Source organism: Condylura cristata, unplaced genomic scaffold (genome assembly GCF_000260355.1).
Source record: "Condylura cristata isolate star-nosed mole 26May11 unplaced genomic scaffold, ConCri1.0 scaffold00006, whole genome shotgun sequence".
NCBI lineage: Eukaryota > Metazoa > Chordata > Mammalia > Eulipotyphla > Talpidae > Condylura > Condylura cristata.
Window position 1 is genome coordinate 43,758,078 of NW_004567107.1, and position 26,202 is coordinate 43,784,279.

Sequence of the window (26,202 nt, forward strand, 5' to 3'; positions counted from 1 at the left end):
GCCATGTGGTCACCTCTGGGGCAGGCGGGAATCGAACTCATGCGGAAGCGGCTTTTAGCTTCTCAGTGCAGTGCTTTAACCCGTTGCGCCACCAGGGAGGGCCATAAAATAATTTTTTAAATAAAAATGCTTTTAAAAATACTTTTAAATCATTGTTAAAGAATAACATGGAAAATGTTCACATTAAACTGTTCAGGGAAAGAGTTGAAAAACAGAAATTTACATGTAATTGAAATGTAGTAATTGTATATGGATAAGAAGTCTTAAAAGACTGGTAAAGGGCCCTCCCTGGTGGTGCAGTGGGTTAAAGCACAACACTAAGAAGCTAAAGCCACTTCAGCATGAGTTCAATCCCTGACCCCGGAGGTGACCCACATGGCACAGCAGACCTCTCCTGACCCACCCGCTGCTCCCCTCAGCGGTGTACTTCGTCAATCTGCCTGTTCTGCCCCCACTCTGTCTCTGGTGAATCCTCACACCACCCCTGCACCTCTGTCCTGTACCCCGGTTTTGTATGCATAAATAAATAAATCTTTTAAAGAGATTTTTTTCAATTAAAAAAAATCTGGTAAAACACAATCAAAAGCTTTAACAATATCTCTAGATAGTGAATTACCAGTTATTTTTATTTCCCTTTCTATGTTTTTTCCTGTTTTCCAAATTCTCTGCTTTGAAAACATATTACTTTTGTAGACAGACAGAAATATTTGCCTTAAAAGGATATAATAGATAATAATTAAAGAACATAAAATAAAAATATAACATCAATGTATCTCATATAATTTTTAAAAGATTTATTTTATTTATTTATACACATAAGACCTGGGGTGTAGGCCAGAGATGCGGGATATAAGAGGATTCACCAGAGACAGAGTGGGGAACAAAACAGGCAGATCTACTGAAATATACTGCTGAGGGGAGCAGGGGGGAGACAGGAGAGGTCTGCTGGGCCATGTGGGTCACCTCCCTAGCCTGGGATCAAACTCCTGCTGTAGTAGCTGCCTATAGCTGCATTGTGCTGAGATTTAATCTCTTGAACCACCAGGAAGGCCAAAGAAGCCACATAAAAAAATACTTATTTTATTGATCCATTTACTGGCTGTTCAAGAATAGGCCAAATTTATGTTGACAGAGGCCATTTAACAACTGCAAGTATAGAAGGAATGGCAATCATTGGAAAGAGGTATGAAACAGCCTTCTAAAATGTTAGAAATACTCCATGTCTTGATCTGGGAGGGTGGCTACATGAATGTGTATATGTGCACAAATAACTTGAGTAACACACTCAAGATTTGACCACATTAGGTATTCTGTATCTCAAATGTAAATATTAAGTCCAGAAGGTATACTTTCACATACACACACTCAGAGAATATTATGAGATTTCTAAATTCTGTATCTCAAAAGCAGTATAAATGGGAAGTTATCAATAGGGAAGATGCAGTGGGAAAGAAGGTAGACACAAGAGCCAGAAGAGATTTGGTTTGTATTCTAGCTCTATCACTTAACTAGTTCAGTGAATTCAGCAAGTTACTTAACTTCTCTCTGTCTCATTTCCTTACACGTAAAAACAGGAACAATAGTTCCTACCTTATAGGATTATTTTAAGAATCAAATGAGACAATAGGTACAATAAAGAGATCTGAATCACTCTCTCCACTAAACACAAATAAAATAGAAAAATAGAAAGAAAAAAATTAGTTCAAAGGAAGATACAGAGATTCATTGACAGGATATTTCTGAAGGTTTTATGCTACAAGAATTGTGAGGAAAGTCAGTGAAGAGGAAAGAGCAGTAGAACAGGCTGGGGACTGGGCACTCATCCCTCTGGACATGGTGAATATTACCAGAACAGTTCAGAAAGGGAATGGTGCAGACAGGCATACATACTAGTGCCAGGAGTATGCATCATCAGTTCAGCAGTCATGCTGGACTGCAGGGTGACTGGTGCCTGGCAGCAGGGGTAGATCAGACCAAAGAAAAAAATTGGCAGCAATGCAGGACAAGCATGCATGTGGGTCTGATCCAGACTCGGAGAGTTGGGCAGTAGTAGAACAGGTATAAGAATCTTCTCATCGAAATTACTGCACAAGATCCAAGCAAGGAATCCACACCACCTAGCAGTCTGGGCAAAACGGTATACAAATCCCATGCCAGGTGTCCCCAACCAGGCAGAGCAATGCAGTCTGTGTCTAGTAGCTCCTACTCTGTGTATCTCGCCCGACATTCTTTGCAAAGTGATTCAAGCTAGGTGAAATACACCCATACCACAGAGAGGAGAAGTAATGAGACAGGGTACGAAATTTAGGATCTCTAAAGCATGGAACAAAGCTTGCTTTGGGAAAGAAAAGGGGAGTGATCTATTATCCTAGAGCTGCTCTCTTCCTCACCAGACTGAAATCAAGTGGTCGATCTCCAGCTTCCGCTCACTACTCAACCTGCAGCCATAGTAAACAAAGAAAATAAACAAACTAAACATAGCTGCCCAACCGCTTAAAAGGAAATAAGACAACACAGTCCTTACTGGTGCTGCCAGACACAGACTGTGGTGCACTGCCTGAAAGGGAACACCTGGCATGGGGTTTATATACTGTTTAGCTCAGTAGGCCTGGAATATAAAGTGTATAATGGGAACTAGAAAAAAATGAGGCTAGAAAAATAGACCTCAACTACACTTCAAAATATACTTCAAGAAGGAAAAATTTACTATGAACAATATAAAGTCAATGTGTGTGTATATATATATATATTCTAATAAGCCTAAAGCCTGGGTTGGTACACCAGAGAAACTGACTTCAAGTCCTCAATGTCTCTCAGTAAACAATTTTCACAGATAGATTGTATGAATGTGTTGTGGTATATGTATACACAGCAATGAAAAGGAAAAAATGAATCTTAAAAACTATGAGCAAGTCACAGAAGAAAGCATAAGGTATGATTCCACTTATATAGGGTTCAAAAATAGGATAAATTAACAATCCATGTCTATACATATATACGTATGTGGCAAAAAAATTAGAGTACAGCCTAATTAAGGGAAAGGAAAGAAAATGAGGACATGAAGCAAAAACTGGAAACATAAATTTCTTAGTTGACAGGTTAGTAGTAGTTACTTTAATACATACATATGTATGTATATTTCAGAACTGTTAAGAGATATAAAGTAAAAAAAAAAATGAGGTTAAAAAAAAACCTAAGTAGAATAGATTAATATCTCAAGTTTTGTCTTCAATTACTACATGACCTCAGACTAGTTATTCCTTGGAGAATCTGGGTTTCTTAATCTGCAAAAATGGAGAAATTGAGTCTCACATAGGTTAACAGTATTTCTTATAACTACTTCTTGAGAATATTGTAAGAATTGAATGAAATAACACATGAAACCCCTTAGAACATCATGTGTCTTTCATTATTTTTATTACCACTGCAAATATTTCATGTATGTTTCAGGGACTCTAAGCGTCTGCTCTGCCTCCTTGCTGCCCCTTCCTGGTATGGTGTTTCATCTAGCTTGAGTTTTTGTAATGGATGCCAGACTAAGCTATGGTCACATTTGTATGAAGTTCCCATTCTTTCAGAAAGGGGAAAGGAACCAGTATAGATGATGGTCCATTCTGAATTCCAATAGAAGAATCTAGCAGAGCCACTAGTATTTGTAGCTTGCTGCACTACTCCAGTAGTTCAATTCCAAGATGCACATTTTGTGGCATTTTAATGTTTCTAAAATTGAGACTTTTATCTTAAAATCAATTACAACTTAATACAGTAGGTCATTCCTTCTAAAAACACTCTTATTAAAGCAAAGATGTAACTTCAGTTGATTGTGTCTCAGAATGGACGAAATGACGTAATTATTATGCTGTTGCCATAGAAGGCATGACAGTTTTAAGACAAGAATAACTAAGTAACTAAGGAGTCCAGGCCTTTGTTTGTTTGTTTGTTATTGCAGAAAATACACCATTAACAGTCATCAAGTCATCACTTTTGCAAGATTTTAAGTTTTCTTTTAAAACTGATTATTCCCAGGCATCTCCAGCCTGTGGATACAGGAGTCAAACTACTTTTACCCCCTTGTTTGCTAGTTCTAAACCTTAGTGCCAGCCCCAGGTCTTTAGAACTGTCCCAGCCTCAGCCTCCCCAGTTATTTTTAGGAGTCCTTGACACACAGCGCCAGAAGGAAAAAGAAAAATATCAGATGGTTTCACTTGTAGAAGACACAGGGAACCCATACAAGGGATCAGAAAAAGAAGACTAAACTAGTAGGCAAACTATAAATTGGAGACATGCAGCAGGGGAGGAGGAGGCTGAGGTGTCAAAACTGGTGGAAAGAGCACCAAGTCTATGGTGATGGCTCATGGGTGTCTTGGTGGTTATAATTTTATGGGGCAACACCTGATAGGAGAAATCAAACACTATACAAAAATGAACAATGATGTGAAAATATATAAAGAAAAAACTGTTTTCCTATGAATCATTCTCTAGAAATAAAATCTTGGTTTAAAAAGAGGAAATTACCTAGATGTGTTGCTTGCTATCTTAACCAAATTATGTTAGGAAACGGTCTGTGGACAAATGAAAATTACAGAATCTCATCCTTGACCAAATACTTTGACTGATCAACTGCCTAAGAAATGCTTCGTTGATATTTTGCAAATTCCTGGGACTTGATCCAAGACTAACCTATTAAGATAGGTGTAAAGAATCTGCATTTTTAACAAGGTCTCCATGTGATTGTTAAGGCCAGTAAAGTGTGAGAGTTATGGCAGGAGATGAAGACTCTCACACAATGTTGAAAAGAAGGCAAATCAAAAGAACTTTATTGAGGAAGTTTAATGCAAGCTCTCTGAAACAATCTTGATTAGCTAAATTACTTAGTAAACTGACACTGCTCTTTCTGTAAGACATACTCCTGGCCAGCATCCAGCAAATCCTTGATACCAAAAGACTTTGAGTATTATAAATTTGAATTATCTGCCTGCCAAGAGTTCATGCTTTTATAAAACAACTTTTATGCTAATTTACTTGTTTTTTAGTTGTTATTTAATCAATATTACATAAAAGAGTTATTTCAGGGAAACCAATTTAAATGTTTTGGATAAATTCTAAAGGCATGTTACACACATGTAAGTGTTGTGAAAGTAGCAGTAAAGATTTGAGTAACAATAAGTTTTTTCAGCTTCACTTAAAAAATAAGGGAAGTAGGGCCCTCCCTGGTGGTGCAGTGGGTTGAAGCACAGCACTGAGAGTCTAAAGCCGCTTCCGCATGAGTTCGATTCCCGCCTGCCCCGGAGGTGACCACATGGTGTGGCAGACCTCTCCTGGCCCGCCCGCTGCTCCCCTCAGCAGTGTACTTCATCGATCTGCCTGTTCTGCTCCCCACTCTGTCTCTGGTGAATCCTCTCACCCTCCACATCTCTGGCCTGTACCCCAGTTCTGTATGAATAAATAAATAAATCTTTAAAAAAAAAAAAAATAAGGGCAGTAAAAAATTCTAAACAATTCATTGAGGATATTATTTATCCAAGAAAGACATGGAATTTTAATCAGGTATCAACAATTTAGGATCTTGATCTTACAAAGATATTTTAAAATGTCATCTAAATCAATACATTAATGCATTAAGTTAAAAAAGTATGTTTAGGCCCTCCCTGGTGGCGCAGCGGGTTAAAGCACAGCACTGAGAATCTGAAGCCACTTCCGCATGAGTTCGATTCCCGCCTGCCGCCTGCCCCGGAGGAGACCACATGGCGAGCCAGACCTCTCCTGACCCGCCCGCTGCTCCCCTCAGCAGTGTACTTCGTAGATCTGCCTGTTCTGCTCCCCACTCTGTCTCTGGTGAAGCCTCTCACCGCCCCTGAGCCTCTGGCCTGTACCCCAGTTCTGTATGAATAAATAAATAAATCTTAAAAAAAAAAAAAAAAGTATGTTTAAAACATGTGTGCGTGTATATAGATACATATTATATAATAAAAAATTGTTATGATTCTCTTCTTCAACCAGCTATTTTGATTAATAGGCCATTTACCAGTTTGTAGTTCTTTGGTTAAGATGTTTTTAGTCTTTGTGCCAAAATATGCATGTTCCCACATTCATTATAGCATTATTTACAATAAGAAAGAATTGGAAACCATGTAAGTATCTATCAACAGATGACTGGATAAAGAAGATGTGGTAAATATACACAATAGAATACAACTCAGCTAGAAAAAAAGAAGGGAAGTCTGCCATTTGCAACAACCTGTATGGACCTAGAGCATATCATATTTGACAAAATAAATCCAATGAAGAAAAAAATAAACACTATACACTTTCACTCCTATGTAGTACATAAAGAATAAAACACATGAACTAAATAAAGCAAAAATAAACTTTTAGACTATAAGACTAAATTAGTGGTTACCAAAAGGGAATAGTAGGCTGAATCAAGTAAAAGGGGTCACCTGCATGGTGAAAGATGGAATTAGATTTCTAGTAGTGTATTTAATGTAGTTTATACAGATTATATAGAAACTTACATAATATGATCAACTAATGTTACTACAATAAAATTAAATTTTTACAAAAGGAAAAGATTTAATAAAGTAGCTTCAATAAAATTAAAATTTTACAAAAAGGAAAAGATTTAATCCAGTAAAGATATAGGTATAAATATGTGTTTTCTTTGTGTACATGTGTGTCAATTGACACTGATTACAGTACAAAATTAGAAACTTCTTAAATGTCCCCAAGGGGGCTTGTTAACACTGACATATATTCAATGCAACAGCAAGAAGTACTATCAAAAATATATAAATAGATCTAACTATTCAAATAGATCTAAATGTTCAAACTGTTCTTTTAAATGTTAAGTTATGTATACATTTTTAAAAAGTCTAGAAGAAGATCCCTCTCTGGTGGCACACCAGTTTTAAGCACAGCACTAAGAAGCTAAAGCCACTTCCTCATGAGTTCTATCCTCACTGGCCCTGGAGGTGATCCACATGGCACCACAGACCTGTCCTGACCTGCCTCCACCACTACCCTCAGCAGTGTACTTTGACAACCTGCCTGTCCTTTCGCCACCCCTGTACCTCTGACTTCACCAGAGACAGTGGGGAGCAGAACATGAAGATTGATGAAGTATACCTTTGAGGGGAGTAAGGATGGGTCAGGAGAGGTCTGTGTGGCCATGTGGATCACCTCCCGGGCAGAGATAGAACTCATGCTGAAGTGGCTTTAGCTTCTTAGTGCTTCTTAACTTGAAGCACAAGTATTTCAAGTGCTTCTTTAACCTACTGCACCACCAGAGAGGGCCCTCCTTTTGATTTTTATAAGTCATTATAGAAAATGTTAAGGTAAAGCATATACTTAAAAAAGTCTTTTCTCTCAGAAAATATCATAGAGCAGCAATAACAGAAATATCTTACCTGAATTTTCTTTTTTTATTTAGTAGGACAACTGTGGTGTAGGCCAGAGGGGGCAGTGGGTGTGGTGAGAGGATTCACCAGAGACAGAATGTGGGAGCAAAACAGACAAATTTTGAAATACACTGTTACAGAGAACAGCACAGACAGGAGAGGTCTGCTGCACTACATGTGGGCTTGGTCCCTGGTGGAGATTGAATTCATATAGTAGAAGTGATGACACCACTGAGATTTAACCCATAGGCCAACGGAGGCCCTCTTCCCTGAATTTTTAAATAATTCTGCAATGGGTCATATCTGTGATTAAAGTAGTGAGGAAAAAGGAACAGATTGTGACTTTTTTAATGTGAATTTTAAAAAGTAAAGTTAAGATATTGTTATCTATAACTTCAAGTGAACATTATATGTTAGAGTCTAATGAAGGCATTTAAAACGGCCAGAACAGGGCCCTCCCTGGTGGCGCAGCGGGTTAAAGCACTGCGCTGAGAAGCTAAAGCCACTTGCGCATGAGTTCGATCCCCGCCTGCCCCGAGGAGATCCACATGGCCACATGGTGTGGCAGACCTCTCCTGACCCGCCCGCTGCTCCCCTCAGCAGTGTACTTTGTCGATCTGCCTGTTCTGCTCCCCATTCTATCTCTGGTGAAGCCTCTCACCGTCCCTGAGCCTATGGCCTGTACCCCAGTTCTGTATGTACAAATAAATAAATCTTAAAAAAAAAAAAAACCGGACAGAACAAGCACATCAAAACTTGCTAGCAAACAAGAGTAACCAAGCTACCACAGCCTGCGTCGTCCATACCATGTTTATTTAAAAAGTAGGAAGCCAACTCAGAACAGCAATCATATTTCAAAGCTCAATACTCATGTTCCTCTTTTTCTACAGTAAATAACTATTCTCAAAATCATAATAACTAAGATTTTTAATCACTTTGGATTATATGTGCAAAGCACTTTCTGCTCTCACTACATATTTTTAGAACTTATTAATTTGAATTACTGGGTTCTTTTTTAATGACTAGCTTTAGTAATCAAAACTCTTTGGCCATTTTAGGACTCAACATGATCCACTAAAAGGAAAGAGTTCCAGAAAAATCTCATCTACATTTTTTTGCTGATTTGCAAAGTAAAAAAATTAGATCATAGTATTCTCTCTCAGAGTGCCATTTGTTCTATGCAGCTGTTTTGTGTTACTTATTTGCCAGTGATCTACCAACATTTTAGATAATTTTCTATGATAAGTAGTCAACATGTGTGATTATAATTCATTATGGTCTTCATAATCTGAGCTTCTACTAAAGTAAATTTCAAATTTCTCAATTAATCCTGGGGTACCTCCCCAGTTCTAGTAACATTTTATTCTCGATGATGGCATTTTGCTATTAATAATCCACAATAAATTATAAGAAAAATGGTAAATGAGGGGATTTCAATGTCATAAATGCAGCAATATTCCATCAACTGAACTTTATCTTCCCATGCACAAAAGTCATATAAATCCTTAACTGCTAATATATTTAGAAACAGAGCCCTTAAGGAAGTGATTAAGATTAAATAAACTATAAAAGTGAGGTCTAATATAATATGACTGATTGCCTTTTAAGAGGAAGCAGGTGAGACACCATGGATGCACATGCACACACAAAGGAGCATGTGTAGACACAGCAAGAAGAAATTGAGAAGAGAGGCATTTGGAGAAACCAAAACTGCACCTTGATCTTGGACTTCCAGTTTCCAAATTATGAAAAAATAAATTTCTGTTCAGTTACCCACTTGGTGGTATTTTGTTATAGCAATTCTAGCAAAATAACACCTGAAGCATTTAAATCACCAAGTGTTTTTAAGCCACAGATAAATGCCTACTAATGAGAATAGGGAGAAAATACTCTAGGATTCTTGCAAGTAATTTAACAGAAAATAATAAAGTAGTTCTATACACAACACAATAGAATGATCATGTGGAGCTGGAAGCTAGAATTTATTTGAATTAAATGTCTCAGAACTGGATCACATTCAGAATTATTATATTAATCCTATTTCTGGACTGGGACTGATCCCAGAAAAGATACAAGGCAATCATACTTCTCTCTGCATCACTACTATCTCTAGCAATGGTCTGAGTGACCTTTCTGTTTCAAAGGAGACATTTAGGGATATGTATTCTATATCTACTAATAACCAATAACTATGGGGCATATAAAAATATTATAGTAATATTTTGAGATTTGCTTAGCTGAAGTTATTAAATAAAAAAATATGACAGGCATGTGCTACATTCACTTTCCTTAGTTTATTTTGACCTTTTTGACAATTAAAATTCATGTAGCATTATTGGCTAACTTTGGATAAAGTTGCTGAAGATGTGAACAAATTTCAATCATATTCACATCTAACTAATGGTTTTTCTTCCACTGATCTATAAGTAATTCAAAATCATTAAACCCTCAAAAATGTATTTTGAATATAACCATCCCTTCAAAAAAAATCCATCTTGCTTAAATGTGTTCCTCTAACATCATGACATCAAGAAGCTAAATGCAAATAAATTGTCACTCTTTCTTTGGACTTTTTAGACATATGGGCTATTTCAGCACAGGAAAAAAAATTAATAGGTCTCATTCTTTCCAATCATTCATATCTCCTTCTATCTATCATAGACACTAAATCACAGTGAGGGCCAAGTGCTACCCATTCTTCCCTTTCTTTTCCGCCCAGCCTCATGTCAGGGGATTGATCTCTTATCCTTTCTGCATTTGTCCATACTACAGCAGCTTCTCTCTTTTCTCATAGATCCTAATCACCATCCTAATTTCATAGTAGGCTTCTATACCTTTTATTCCTGGTGGTCTTGTGAATCTTAGTATCACCACCGCTTTCTCTATATCTTCTGGTTCTGGTTTCAATGGCCTCAGAGAGAGAGAGAGATGAGATAGTAAAACTATTTATTTTATTTAGTGTATTATCTATTAGTTCCTGCTTACTATCCTCATGACACCACTAGTAGGAAGTTAGAAAATGGGTGACAGGCTTTTTTGAACAATTGAGGAAATGCCCCCTACAATATAGGGGAAAACCCACAGAAATAGATAGAACAGATCCAAAAGTAAGGGCCCCTTGGGTGGGTACCATAACTCCAGACTTGCTTTCACCAACCTCTAAAAGGTTACTCTACCCAGAAAGTTCCTCCTTTTACTTTAAAGGTGCCATTTTAATCCTATTTGGAAAATATCCTAATCCCTGAGTCAGGAGTGATGTATCTGTCCTAGGCTCTGTGCCTAGTGCCCTTTTTCCCCTAGAGTCATCCATCTAATGTTGTAAGTGACCACCTAACTGGTTAAAACCCTAAGCTAACATCATCCGAAAGTTGAAACCTGACTGCTTTCAATAGAAGAAATATGGGCTAAGACTCCCTCCACCCCAAAGGTTCAGCAATAGAAAGACCAATCTTAGAAGACAGGGGGAAACACTTGACAGAAAAAGGGAATAAACTACAAGTTTTTTGGTAAGCATTCCTGTTCCTACTCCTATAATGAACCATCAAGTATTTTAAAGAACCAGGAGCACTCACTGCATAAAGAATGTGGATTATTCTCTAGACAAAGAGAAAGGGGTAGTTTCTAGAAAAACAAAAGAGGAACCATTGCAAGAAAAAGAATTCTGTCTAAAGAAGAGCAGAGTATTAAGTTCTGACACTATAATCCACTGATTCTTTGTCCTTATCCAAACCATTTTCTCACTTATTAAATAGGTTACATTGGAACAACCTCTAGATTTCCATAGTAAAAAGCTGAAGAATCTGTGAAAAGAAGGACTGCATCTGGGCCCTCCTTGGTGGTGCAGCAGGTTAAAGCACAGCACTAGAAAAGGATTTTAATTGTCAAAAAGGTCAAAATAAACTAAGGAAAGTGAATGTAGCACATGCCTGTCATATTTTTTTATTTAATAACTTCAGCTAAGCAAATCTCAAAATATTACTATAATATTTTTATATGCCCCATAGTTATTGGTTATTAGTAGATATAGAATACATATCCCTAAATGTCTCCTTTGAAACAGAAAGGTCACTCAGACCATTGCTAGAGATAGTAGTGATGCAGAGAGAAGTATGATTGCCTTGTATCTTTTCTGGGATCAGTCCCAGTCCAGAAATAGGATTAATATAATAATTATAAATAATTATAAAAAATTCTTTTAGGGCCCTCCCTGAAGGCGCAGCGGGTTAAAGCACAGCACTAAGAAGCTTAAGCCACTTCAGCATGAGTTCAATCCCTACCTTCCCTGGAGGTGACCACATGTCGTGGCAGACCTCTCCTGACCCGCCCACTGTTCCCCTCAGCAGTGTACTTCATAGATCTGCCTGTTCTGCTTCCCACTTTGTCTCTGGTGAAGCCTCTCACCATCCCTGAGCCTCTGGCCTGTACCCCAGTTCTGTATGCACAAATAAATAAATCTTTAAAAAAAAAAAGGATATGGGACAAAAGTATAGAGAACTGAAAGAAAATGTATGATTTCAGACAAGTCACTACAAATGGTATAAAATACCCAGACCAAAAGCAGTAAGAGAAGGGAGAGTTTATCTTACCCATGGGTATGTGTCACATAGAACAGGTTACTTTAATTGTAGTGATTTCCCAGAAGGCAATAGACAGTAGTACAGCACATAATACTGTACTATTCCTTGCTCTTGGATTCCAGAACAGCCAGAAGATTGAAAGAAAAGCCCTGGACCTGCCCTGGTGGCTCACTAGGAAACTTCAGCACTGTGAAGCTATTCACAGCCACTGAAGCATGAGGTTCAATGCCCAGTCAGGGAGGTGATCCATATGGTATGGCAGACCCCTCCTGACCCCCGCTCACTGCTTCCCTTGGCAGTATATTTCAGATCTGCCTGTTCGGCTCCCAACTCTGTCTCTGGTGAATCCTCTACCTCACCCCCCACCTCTGTTTCTCTGGCCTGTACAGCAGTTCTGCAAGCATAAATAAATAAATCTTTAAAAAATTTTAAAGGGGCTCTCCCTGGTGGCACAGTGGGTAAATGCTGCACTAAGAAGCTAAAGCCACTTCAGCTAAGTTCCATTCCGGCCCCAGAGATGACCTACATGGCAAGGCAGACCTCTTCTGACTCGCCCACTGCTCCCCTCAGCAGTGTACTTCATCAGTCGGCCTGTTCTGCTCCCCACTCTGTCTCTGGTGAATCTTCTTACTAGCCCTGCACCTCTGGCCTGTACCCTAGTTCGGTATGCATAAATAAATAAATCTTGAAAAAAAAATTTAAAGGTGTGGAGGGTGAGAGGATTCAGAGGATAGAGTAGGGAACAGAACAGGCAAATGTACTGAAATACACTGCTGAAGGGAGCATCAGGGAGGTCAGGAGAGGTCTGCCATGCCTTGTGGGTCAGCTCCTTGGCCAGGGATTGAATTCGAGCTGCAATGGCTTCGGAGAGCTTCATAGTGGGGTGCTTTAGCCAGTTGCGCCACCAGGGAGAGCCCAATAAATAAATTTTTAATAATAATAAAAAAAGAATAGGCCTAGTGGAGCAAAAGGAAGACAGCCAATATAAAGGTACAGATTAAAAGGTACTAATAGCTTGAGAGAGCAGATGAAATTCACTTTATATATTACATATTTTATACACACACAAGTTAGTGAATTTGAGAAAGTGAGAAAACTGGACTAAAATCTGAGATGAAATAAGATACTAATAAAATTAGTTCTACAATCAATCTTTTCCTGTTTTACCTCTTTTGACTTGAACGAATATTGTTCAATGAGTGATGGCATAACTATAGTATTTGCTCCTCATCCATGTGAATCATTCCCCTTTTCTTTCTCTATTCATTGTCAAGTTGTTTTAGCTACAGATCTGGTACTAAGGCATGGCATGTCAAAACTAATATTGTGCTGTTTTATCAGAGAACTTCTGCCTTATTTTTACAACTGGGTAGCTTCCTAAATAGAAAACAAAGTTATTTTAGGGAAAGACAAACTTAGTTATAATGTGTGCCATGTGGAAAAAGAGAAGGATGTATTGTTACATATAGAATCTATTTGTAATTAATTATATGCATACTAGGTAACTTACCACACAAACAAGGTTACCAGATGTAATTAAATTGGTATGCAAAGAACAAATACATCATTTCTAGATCAGATATTTCTAAACCCTGCCTTGCCAATCCTTAGGGATGTATAACAGTAACTAGATTAATATAAATCCTTTACAGCCTCAGTAGACACTTTTTTTGACAGTAAACTTTTTATTTCCTCAAGGGTTCTCCATTAAAGCCAAACCACATTGAGTAGGAAAAATTATTTCATTGGAGTAAAAGAGGTATTTCTTTTTTCAGAAAGTTTCTACTTGACTTCAAAACTTTATGGGCCTCCCTGTGGTGTTAATTAGAAATCTTCATGGAGGTATTTTGGATGCATTTCAAACACAATATAACTGAACTCACCACATTCCCCTTTTCTAGCTTAGTAAAGAGCATTACCAGCAGCCCAAACCATCTAATTAAGTCTCCCAAACTAAGAATATGGGAATTGCCTTCAGCATTCTAATTTTTTCCCCTCATTCCTCATATCCACAATCCTCTAAGTCATATAAGCTGTTTTCTAAATGCCCCTCCTTTCCTCCTACCACAGAAATATTGTTCACTAAAATCAGCAACATATTGGGCCCTCCCTGGTGACCCAATGGATTAAAGTGCAACACCATGGAGCTATCAGCAGCCACAGTAGCACAGGTCTGGTCCCTGGCCAGGAAGGACAGACCTCTCCTATCTCTCCTGCTGCTTCCCTCAGTGGTGTATTTTGGTGAATCTGCCTGTTCTGTTCCCCACTCTGTCTCTGGTGAACCATCTTGCTACCACTCCCGCACCTCTGGCCTGTACCCCAGTTCTTGTATGCATAAATAAATAAATCTTTTTTTTAAATTCAATTAACACATTACCTCTTCACTAAGCTTTTTGACATTTCCCCATTCTCAGCCATCCCTTACTTTCCCCCTAAGGCATCTTTCCACAGTCTTTCCAAATGCATATTTAATCATGTCAGTAGCTCTTTTAAAAATCTTAGTCTCTCCCTGGGGTCTACAAAACCTATTGCTTTGAATGCTAATCTTCACGCTCTGCCCTTTTCTATTGAGTCAACCTTTCTTTGATATGCAACCTCTCAGACTTGTTAAAAGAAGAAAAAAGCATACCTCTCTTTCTTTGCTTAAACACTTTCCCCTCTCTGGGCATTTTCTGCTTATCTAAATCTTTTCCATAATAATAGCATTACAAAGGATCTGTGTTACGACTAAACAATCCATCACGATGATTAGATATTATAGGCACCTCTTATTTTGAGGAAACTGTAAAAAGTAATTTGTACAGAATCACATTGTATGTAAGCAGTAGAACTGGGATTACAATTTAAGTCTACCTCAATCAATGAACTAAATATTTAAATACTGTCTGCCCCGTTATAAAATATCAAACTCAGGTGAAGTTCTACTGCTACCTTTAAGTTCCCAGATCACTCTAGTCCTTGTATCATGTCTTAGTTTCTATTTTAACACCAAATTGTTTAATATCAATTATTCTTAAATATATTCATTTTTCTAAATCTAACTCTAAATTTTTAGAGAGAAATTCTTGAAACACTTCCATCAGAACATAGAATAAGCTTATAACGCATATAGCTATGCCTGATTGGGGCAGGTGATAAGCAAAATTTATCTCTGTCCTGTCATTTACCTGTTACTCAATGTTTGCTTTACTTAGACCAGGACGCTGAATTATATTTAGAGGATATGTAAGAAAGGGAAATTTTCAGTAAGGGTAGAAATCTTAAATATGTATGTGCATTTTATTTTTCCTGTCCCTCCGGTGTTGAACCATCTCTCGCTTTAAAATGAGACTACTACTCCGTGCTTGTAATTCTTCTAACTGATCATTACAAAAATGATGTTCCACCTCTATGACAATAATTAGCACCGTTCTGAATATGGATTCTGACAAAATAAAGTTCAATTTACAAGTATTTTCTAATCTGATATGCTTTCTTCCTTTTTATGACATTGTCATTTTAAATAAGCCCGCTGCTAGGAAATACTGCATTGGGTTTATTTCTGACAATTTATTCCTAGTAGGACCGCTGGTTCTTTCTTTGAGGTGTGTGGTTCTATAGGCTGTAAAAGTGTTTCTCGTGAGCCCTCAATACCTTAGGTCAAAGGCGCACAAACAGGAAGGGTCCCCAAACAGTCACCTTCCAGCCCGCCGTCCTCCCGGCGTTTGCCATCAACAATCCCAGCAGGACTCGCGGCCCGTGGGCCTGAGGCCACCTCGGCCTAGCGGCGGGAAACCCCAGGAAGCAGGTTTCCGCGCGAAGGCAGCATTCGGGACCGGCGAGAATCCAGTTCGACAAGCAGAAGGGTCCCCGTGGCCTTTGCTGGGCGGCGGGCCCTACTAAGACTCGTGGCGGGCGGTGTCCGGCCGACAGCGTGGAGCGCACTCATTTCCTCAGTGCTTTCTCAGAAATATGGGCCTCAAACCGCCCACAGTCTCCTTTACATGGTCACACAAATGCACGTCAGGGTTTCTTATTTTTGGTGTGTTTTTGAGACCAAAGAACCGTATCCGCTAGGCCTGAGGAGTCCCTCGCCTCCTCGGTCCTGAAACCAGGACTTATATGGCAACTGGTGTGGGCGGCTTGGTAACCACTCGAAACCCGAAGGTTTTGAGGGCGTGTTTTGGGCCCAGGTGCAGGTGAAGGGGCAAATAACGGCTCTCGGTAGCTCCGCCCCTCCGCTCCGCCCATTTAAGTTCCCTCAGATCTGTGGCTACTTCCCGGATCGTTTCCTCTTTAAGGCGGAGCCGGCCTAGATCTCGCGAGATCCGGGTTGGCGCCGTGACCTCCATGTGGGAGCTAGAGCTCTATAAGTAAACACTCCGCGCGGCGCCGACCAGGCTTCCTCTTATTCGTGGGGCTTGGTTTGCGGCGGGTGCAAAGCATCGGAGCCACGGACTGGTTCCGGTTTCTTTTCCGTATCTCTGTTGGGTGGTCGAGAGGTCTAGAGTAGTCGCCGCCTGTCCAGTCCCATCTGATCGGTTTCCCTCGCCGGTGAACTCGCTCTCTCCCCCATCGGCCGCGGAGAGCCGGAGCCGCCTAGGAGGCGGCGCGGGCCGGGCGGGGCGCGGCGCCCCGAGCGCAGGGGGAGACAAAGCCGAGCCGACCCCTTCTCCCTGCTCCAAGATGTGGATCCAGGTTCGCACCATCGACGGTTCTCAGACGCGTACCATTGAGGACGTGTCTCGCAAAGCCACGATTGAGGAGCTGCGTGAGCGGGTGTGGGCGCTGTTCGACGTGCGGCCCGAGTGCCAGCGCCTTTTCTACCGGGGCAAGCAGGTGAGGCGCACCCGCCGCACCCTTCACGAAGCCCAGTAGGAGGGCATCTGGGCATCTCTTGGACGCTTGGACCCAGCGGGCCCAAGGGTTTGGTGCACCGCGCACGCGGAAGGCACCTCCACATAGGGTGGGCAGCGGGCGAGGCGCAGAACGCTGGCCTGGACGCTGCAAGGGGCCCCAACGCGGGTCTTTGCTTGCCCCGATTGCAGGTGCCCCGGGCGCTGCTGGAGATAGCGGTGTCGGGAGTACGGAGATTTCGCCACTGTTGCCGAGAGGTGCCCCACGGGCAGACAATTCGCCAAGTGCCTGGTTTTTGCTTACTTCCCGCGCTCGCCAGGGCCTGGGGTTCCTGCAGTGCTGGGAGGGCAGCGGGCTCTGGCGGCCATGCCACAGTGCGGGTGTTGAGGGCCCGCTGCTCCGGCTTCTGGCAGCGTTGATCGGGTTAACGGCTCGCTGCGCTTCTGTGCCCCGGGTTTCCAAATGGGAGGGGGAGTCAACCACAACTCCTAATCTACCAGAAGAATTGTTCCTTTGCTTCCTCTCTGTGGAAGGGGTTTGTAAACATTGAAGGTTAAAAGGGTTTCCAGAACTTCTGCACTCCCACCCTCTCTACCCTCGTCAATCTCTCTGAGTTGTAATCTGGTTTGGGACGGTTTAGAGACCTATCCTGAAAGTGCTATTGATACATCCCCGACCCGGTTTAAACTGCCCAGTGTAGGCCAGAGAGTTCATTCCCAAAGAGGAAAACAAATTTAAAAGATTGTTTTGCTCTCATTGCTTCTCACCATCTAATATTGCCCGTACACAGCTAACACAGCACTTGGAACATAGCCCGTGGGTACATACTTGAAGTCTGAAAGTGATTTTGGCGGCGAGGGTGTCTGTGGGTGTCTTTGGTACTTGTATTGCATGGCCATGGTCTGGCCTACGGAAGATTTTTCCTATCCCACAAGAGACTTGTGGTCTAAACCTAGCCCCCTAAACCCACTTTATTTTTCTTAACTTTTTCTTTTTAGAAATGTTAATCCATTTTTAAAAGCTGGCACTCTACAATTGACAGACCACAGTTTGGCTCACATCCTGTGGTTTGAAATAAATATCGTTCTTTGATTTGGTAGAAGTAATCGTTTCCCTCGAGCCACAAAGGATTTGAAAGGGATATTTTTCTCTTTCATAGGTTTACCCTTAGATGATTGTCCAGAAACTTCAGAGTGAAAATACCACCGTGCAAAAGAGCTAGGATTGATTTAATTTGCTTTTTAATAAGTTATAGCACCCTTTATATGTTTTGCAGCCAATTTCATACTGATTCTTCATAGATTTGCTTTGTTAAAAGAGGTGTTTGCTTTAGTTGTAAACTTTTGGTTTTGAAGTAATTATGCCCCACGGGCAGACAATTTGCTATAATTAGTTATATATTACTGACTACAGTAGCAGTTATTTGCTTATCAAAGGTGAAAGCATGTAGTCAAATCTCCTGAATTTTATTTTCTAGTTAGGGACAGTAGGGGTTCATGAACCCCTAGGATACTTTGGTGACTTCAGTTCCAGAGATAGCTGGAGCTCCAGAAATGAAGCTTGAGAATGCATTCCTGGGCAATTCCTCCAAATCTTTCAAAAATGCTAACGGAAATAATTTATGCACCTGTCTTGAGGAAAAGGTGGTTGCTTGAAATTCAGGGCAACAAGGTAGACTTTAATGGACTAGGAAACAGATTTTAAGTTCTGGGGGAAATCTGAGAATCAATAACCCAATAACCTTTTGTACTGCCTCTCCCAGGACAGTTGATAACTCATTACTGAATTTTTATTTCTTCAGGTTAGTGATAAACCAGTGAAAACTTTTGGTCTCCCGTTGAGTTGGAGAGAGAGTAAGAATGTACTGTTGAGCTATGTTACCTCTTGAGCTGAGGAGTAGCCATGCCAATACTTATTGTCAGTTTCTTTGCTTCTTTGGCATTCCCATTCCTAGCTAGTGTGTATATATCAGATTCACTTGTGGATACTTGTTATAAATGCCTAGCTCACTTACAGATTTAAAAGTAGTAGTGGAATTTAACAAGACCCCATGGGAGCTTATGCTGTACACCAGAGTTTGAAAATGATTGTGGAAGGATAGTTTGTCTTCTATGAGATTTTTTTTTTTTTTTCAAAGTATGGTCCCAGGGTCAGCAGATCTAACACTATTAGCTTCACCTGGGAGTTTTCATGGTATGGAATGTATATTTTAGAAATTCCCCAGGTGATCTGTAGGCAAGAATCATTCAAGTATAGAATGTGTAATTACTTTTGAAGGTCAGAATGGAGAGTGATGATTCAGGACTGTAAGTTCTGGTTATAGTAGGGTGACCTTGTTTGGATGTTCTTACCTGGGAGGTTGGGCTTGAAGTACCCTGAGGAGTGAGTTTAAGGAAGAGTTATATTAATGAATCTGGAAGTCTTTTGAGAATCTAGATCTTTTCTATTTTGAAGATTTGTTCCTCATTGTTTCTCTTGTATCACTGTGGGGATAGTATTAGAATAGACTAGACTTGGGGGAAGAACCAGAGTTGAAGAAAGTTGATTTTCATTTTCACATGAAAACCAAAAGGTATTTGTTTAAAACTGTTCAGTGATTTCCTCACTGTCTTCTCAACCACTTGGTAGTTGCTGTATCTTTTTTTTCTTCTTGCATGTGGCTTTACTTCTTCCTGCTGGCCTGCCAAATTTCTTCCTTCAATCCATTAAAAATTCAAGAGTGGCATTTGACAAAACAATACTTGAAGATGGCAATTCCCAAGTATTTTCTTTTTTTTCTTATGAATTTTTTGGGGTTTAGGGTACAGGTACAGGTAGTGGGGTGGGAATATAATCATGGAGGAAAAATATCCCTGTTAATCTTCCTGGGATACTTTTGACAACTTCTTTTTCTTAGCTGCTGCTGTTGCTGCCAGCAACTTTCTGATATTTTCTTGTATGAGACATTAATGGACTATAGTTACATGCCTGAAATTCATATCTGTGTAATTTCTGAATGACCCAATCCCTTTCTTCCCATTTAGAACACAATTAGAGTGACACACACCTTCACCCTCTAGTTTCATTAACTTTGGAAGAAATGAAGTGCTTTTCTAGTAACAAAACCTCTCAGTTTTCTTTACAACTCTTCACAAGTGTGGGGGGCATTTTATGCAATGGATAAAAACTGTTTTAGGAAGACTCATATTAGGAAAGAAATGGATAATCTGGCTAAAAGTGGCCATATGGCAAGTATAAATAACTGGAGGAGAGGTAGATTGTGGGCCTAACTTCTACTTGAGTTTCCTGCTTTTATATACTTCAGTGTTTTACTCTGACTCAAACACAGTTTTTCCTTTCAAACTGAAAACCTCTTGGAGAAGTTATTACTTTGATCACTTGGTAGAAGTTAGTAGAGGGGTTGATTGAGTATAAGAATGTCCTCAAAGTCCCTCAGTCTTGTGCTCCAAATTTCAATGGAAAAATGTTTATGCAGACATTTTGAATTTCACATTTTACCACCAAAATAGCTACTGTAATTTGGGGGCAAGACCTGTCAATTAGTTGCATGTTTTATGCTATAAGGAATTTATTTTTATTTTTGACATTGAACACTTCTATTTTTGAACATAATGTACAGCAGTTCTGTGTTTAATTAAGTTGTGTTTTTTCAGCTTTTGTAGGATTAGTGAATTCTGCTTTTTTTGGAGGTGGGGTTGGGTTTTTGGAGAATGTTGAAATGGAAGTGTGAGTATGTAGTTCTTTGCGCATAGAGCGCCCCCCCCTCCCACCAGGAGTTAAGAATTAGTGGGAATTCTTATTTGTTTTAAAAGAGTAAGTACTAGTAATATTCTTACTGTGTCAGGATGTCTCTACTGACTTAGGACACTTCTTAGGTTATTTGGAACAAGGACACTAAATAACCTGTGGAATACATTTAATTCTCTAAGAAATTTGCAATTTTTTGTTACAAATTGTGAATACGTATAATATGCAGAATTGTGCTAGATGTGTTAGAAATTTATCATTCAAGTATAGATTCTCATCCTGTCCCTTTGGTTAACTTTTCAAATATGGTCCTATTTTGTTAGAGAGTTGTGAATGGTGGCCCCTATTATAGATAAAGAAAGGGACAAATTAACCATTTTTTAATTAATAATGTTTCTGGGGAAATGATAGTTTTGATCTTCAAGGAACTTAGTTTCTTACTCAGTCATAGTGAAATGGCCAATTGAATTTTATAAAAAAAGAAACTGGTGACTTCCAAAAGAAAATACCAAAACCTAGGTGATGTAAAACAACAGAAATGTATTGTCTCACAGTTCTGGTAGCTGTAAGTCTAAAATAAGGTGTCAGCAGGCTCATGCTCTCTGACAACTACAGTAGAAAATCCTTTCTAGCTCTTTTGAGCTTCCATTGTTTACTACCAATTCCTGGTGTTCTTTGCTTGTAGATGTAGCACTCCCTGTGTACTTCTGTAGGCCTTTCCATCCGGATTTCAACTTTTTGTACAGACACTTATCTATCACAATGGGCTAGGGGCCCCGAATGACTTAATTTTACCTCATTGTCTCTGTGAAGACCCTACTTTCAAATAAGATCAGATTCTGAAATGTTTGGAGGAGAGGGATATGGGACACAAGTCAACTCATTACATGACTTTGCTAAAATATGAGTGAGTTGCTCATTACTCACCCTGGAAGACTGCATGGCACAACTTGATAACCTTTACAGATGGATAGCATTGAAGAACTTGAAGTGAGTGAAAATAGTGTGAGAGAACTGTAATTGTTCCTGATTAAATATTTTTGCTTGATTTTCTTTAAAAAATTGTAATGCTTTCACAAAGATAAAAATAGTTAATGTGTTAATAAACAACTTCATAAGTTTTATTTCTTAAGAGTTTTTCTGCCTAGACAGTAAGGTTATAGCAGCCATGATATATTATTTTACTTTAATGTTTGTAAATGTTCCCTGTAGCTAATATGGAGTGATTCTTAAGAATTTATTTAGAAATAGAGGGCCCTCCCTGGTGGCACAGGGGGTTAAAGTGCAGCACTATGGAGCTGCTACTGCAGCATGTGTTCAATCCCCAGCCAGGGAGCTGATCCACATGGCAAAGCAGACTTCTCCTGTCTTACCCATTGCTCCCCTCAGCAGTGTATTTCAATCAGTCTGCCTGTTCTGTCCCACTCTGTCTCTGGCGAATCATTTCAACACCCCCCCCCCGTCCCTGCATCTCTGACCTGTACCCCAGTTCCTGTATGCATAAATAAAAATAAAATATTTGAAAATAAAAAATTATTTATTTAGGTCCAGAGAAGATGCTAAAATCATAGACTGTAGATTGATTGCAGTGCTGTGAATTTTGTTTCAATAGATTTGGGTAATTGAAGATGAAGAAAAGGACCAGATTGAGAAAACCATTTTAATCTTTATCTCTTTTTTTTTTTCTAGTTGGAAAATGGATATACTTTATTTGACTATGATGTTGGACTAAATGATATAATTCAGCTGCTAGTTCGTCCAGATTCTGATCTTCCAAGCACATCTAAACAGACTGATATACAGGCTAAACCCTGTTCTAATAGTCCACCTAAAGTAAAGAAAGCCCCAAGAGTAGGGCCTTCCAGTCAGCCATCTACATCGACTCGTGATTTTCTTATTGACCCTGGCATTGGACTATATAAGGTATGTTGTCTTCTTCAGACTTGTAAGTTGTGGGAATATATGTAGATTCCTATTGTCTTCAGGATGTTGTGAATAAGTAAGCACTGCCATTTGAAAATAGAGATTGGACTGTTAGTACATAAACTTTTAAAATTGGTCTAAAAAAGTGAATTATATGCAAATGTATTAAGTGAATATATACATTCAAGAATAATCATAAAGTTCTCATAAATAATAAATTACCTGTGTGATACCATCAAGATTAAGAGGTAAAATGATGCTGATTCCTCTGTAAAGGCTATTGTGTGCCCCTTTTGTGGTCCACTTAAGGAGGTAATGAACTATCTTTTCTGACTTTAAAACAAGTCAGAAAAAAAAAGTTTGTTTTTTTTTCTTGTGTGTTACTACTTATGTATATATCTAAACAGTGTTATTGTGCTTTTAATTTTACATATTGCATTGTTGAAAAAATCGTGATGTATTTTTTCTTGGCATGCGTCATGACTTCAACAACCCACTAATTGAACGGAATTCTTTTTTCTCAGTTTTGAGATTTTCATATATGTAACTCTGCTTCCCACTCTCACATGACATTTTATTAAATATGCCACAGCAAATCATCTAACCTATGCTTTCTAGATTTTTGGGCTGTTTCCAGTCTTTAGCTCTCTTGCACAGTGCTGTTTTGAACCTTCTGTGTGTATCCTGGTGCATATGTTTAAAAAGTTCTTTCATAATTTTTATCTAGAAATGAAAATGCTGGTTGTTGAATGGCAGGGTGTAGCTGAACTGCTCTCTATAGTTTTGAGTATTTTAGTTCATGAACATGATAGGTGTCTCAGTTGATTTAGATCTTTAATATCTTTCTCAATTAGTTTTCTTTTTGGAAAAATATTATTTGATTTATTTCTAGTAGCTTTGTTTTTGGTATTGTAAATGATTATCTTTTAAAATTATAATTTGTTTGCCACTATATAGAAATGCAACTGATTTAATTATATTTTTTTAATTGAGTGAGGTGACATTGATTTACAACACTGTATGTAATTCAGAAGCATAGGTCATGTTACATATAGCACTGAGGCACCCTCAGCCCTCTTCTCTTTGTTACTACCTCCCCCACCTTCCTACCAGCCCTTGTAGCCTCAATTCCAGGGTGAGATTTCTAGGGTTTAATTGGTTTGTTTTTATGTAGCCCTTTGTTTTGTGTCTTTATATTACATATTAGTGAAGTTATCCAGTATGTCTTTTCTCCTTCTGATTTGTTTTAAGTATCATTATCCCCTCCAATTCCATCTGTGTTGTCACAAATGGCAAGAATTCATCTTTCTTTGTAGCTGAGTAGTATGTGTGTAATATACTACATTTTTCTAGTAGTGCCCTTGGGCACTTAGGTTGTTTTCATAGTTTGACTATTATATGTAAAGCTGCAATAAACATAGGAATGCATATAACCTTTCAGATTAACATTTTTGCATTCTTTAGGTAGATATCTAAGAGAGGAATTGCTGGATCACCTGACAGATCAATTTTTAATATTTGGAGAAATCTCTACTGTTTACCATAAGGGCTAGATGGTAGCCTACATTCCCACCAACAGTGTCCTGGGTTCTTTTTTCTAACATCCTCACCAACATTTGTTTCTAGTCTTTTTGATGGGAAGCATTCTCATAGATGTGAGATGATATCTTGTTCTGATTTGCATTTCCCTGATAAATGATGATGAGCATATTTTCATGTGCCTTGTTGGCTGTTTGTATGTCTTCTTTGGAGAAGTGTCTAGCTCCATTTTTTTATGAGGTTGTTTGTTTTTCTTTTGTTGAGGTCTATGAATTCTTTATATATTTGGATGTCAGCCTTTTGTCAGGTGTATGATGTGGAAATATTTTCTCCCATTCAGAAGGGTGTCTTTTTGTTATACTGAGAGTTTACTTTTACTGTGCAGAACGATGTAGCCACATTTGTTTATATTTACTTAGGTTTCTCTTAACTGTGGCAGACAAATCCAAAAAGACATCTTTGAAGCCTATTTGGTGAAGTGTTTTGCCTATGTCTTCATTTATTTTATGGTTTTGGGTTTTTACATCAATGTCTTTAACCCATGTTGAGTTAATTTTTGTATGTAAGGTGCAAGATTGTGATCTAGTTTCATTTTTTTGCATGTGGTTGTCCAATTTCCCCAACACCATTTATTGAAGTGACTCTCATTGCTCCAAATATATTCTTGGCTCCTTTGTCACAGATTAAGTGTGTCCATATAGTTGTAGGTTTATTTTTGATCGCTTAGTTCTATTTCATTGGTCTATGTCTGTTTTTGTTGCAGTACCATGGCATTTTGATTACTGTAGCCTAGTTTGAAGTCTGAAAGTATGGTACCATCATTTTTCCTCTTTTCAGGCTTTTTTGACTTGCGGGGTCTTTTGGGGTTCCATATGAATTTCCTTAGTGTTTGTTGTATATTTTTGAAGAATACCATTGAAACCTTGAAAGGCAGTGCACTAAAGGAAATGCAGCTGATTTATTTACCTTTGAATCTGCAACTTTTTCAAATTCTGTTTTTAATAATTATTTGTGTAGAAATAATTGAATGACAGTTTTGCTGCATCCTTTCCTAACTGTATAATCTACTTTTTCTTAATTCTTACCAGTTGGAATAAATTGGTACCACTCTCAATTTTCCATAGCATTTTTAAGCCTAAAAATTGGTAGGTGAGGTGTGAATTATTTAAGAAAATGCAAATCTAATTTTGGGATTGATAGAAAAGTGCAAACAAATCTCTATATATAAAAAGTAATAAGAACACTGGAGAAGAGCTATATCGCAAAAGTAGCTGGATGGGTTGAGTCGTAACACTGATGATTTACTTTAAACCTGTATGAAGAGATAATAGGATACCAAATTGACCCACAACATTAAAAAATGAAAAGTGTCCTTTTGCTTTGTAAATTTAATATAATGCTGATACTGAGGTGATAGAAAGCACCCTACATCTTGGTGTAAAACCTGTGTTATATTTAGCAAATAAAATTAACTGAACACTGAAAGAACATCATAGCTTGCTTGACCAAGTATGGTTTGTTAGGAAGTAGAGTAGTTCATTATTATGAGATATTTTAGTTTGATTTTATTTAAAACATGAGAGTAAACATATGACCTAATCTAAAATGTTTTTCTAAAATTTTGAATGCATTTCTGATTAAATAAAAAATCCTTGGTAAGAGGAACAGATGGAATAGATGAATATGTTAAACCACACCCGGTGTCATGCTTAATGGTGGAAAAAAGCCAGAACATTCCCATTAAAAACAGGAGCCAGACAAGGAAGCCACTTAAGGCTGTTGTTGTTTAATGTATTTATAGATGTGCAGATAGGCGGGAGGATAATGAAGTGTAAATATTGGAAAAGCGAAGTCATTTGTTACAGACACCTGGAGAAGCTTAGTAAACACATTTTAGAACTTTATGAGCAATCAGTAAGATGGCTACTTAAATACCTACAGTTCTTGCTATATTCATTTAGTAGAAGAAAATGATTATATTAATAAAAGGTAAGTCTGGGTATGGACAAGACAACATAAACTTTAAATAGTGCCTTATATAGTGCTCACAATTCAGACAGAATTTTTAGTATTTAAAAACCAGCATTCCACTGTTTGGAGGTTCCTCAAACTGCTAAACATGGAGCTTCCCTATGACCCAGCAATCCCACTCCTAGGTATCTACCCAAAACACACAAAAACAC

General features: G+C 38.7%; 1 protein-coding gene across 1 annotated transcript in view; it reads left to right on the forward strand.

Moving 5' to 3' along the window:
• The first annotated feature begins 16,274 nt into the window (after positions 1-16,274).
• UHRF2 (ubiquitin-like with PHD and ring finger domains 2, E3 ubiquitin protein ligase) overlaps positions 16,275-26,202 on the forward strand; it is a 74,597-nt gene continuing 64,669 nt past the window's right edge. Inside the window, exons 1-2 of the mRNA XM_004677652.2 lie at positions 16,275-16,792; positions 22,247-22,480. Of these exons, the coding sequence (XP_004677709.1) occupies positions 16,640-16,792; positions 22,247-22,480 (387 nt within the window). The 5' untranslated portion in view covers positions 16,275-16,639. The remainder of the gene's footprint in view (positions 16,793-22,246; positions 22,481-26,202) is intronic.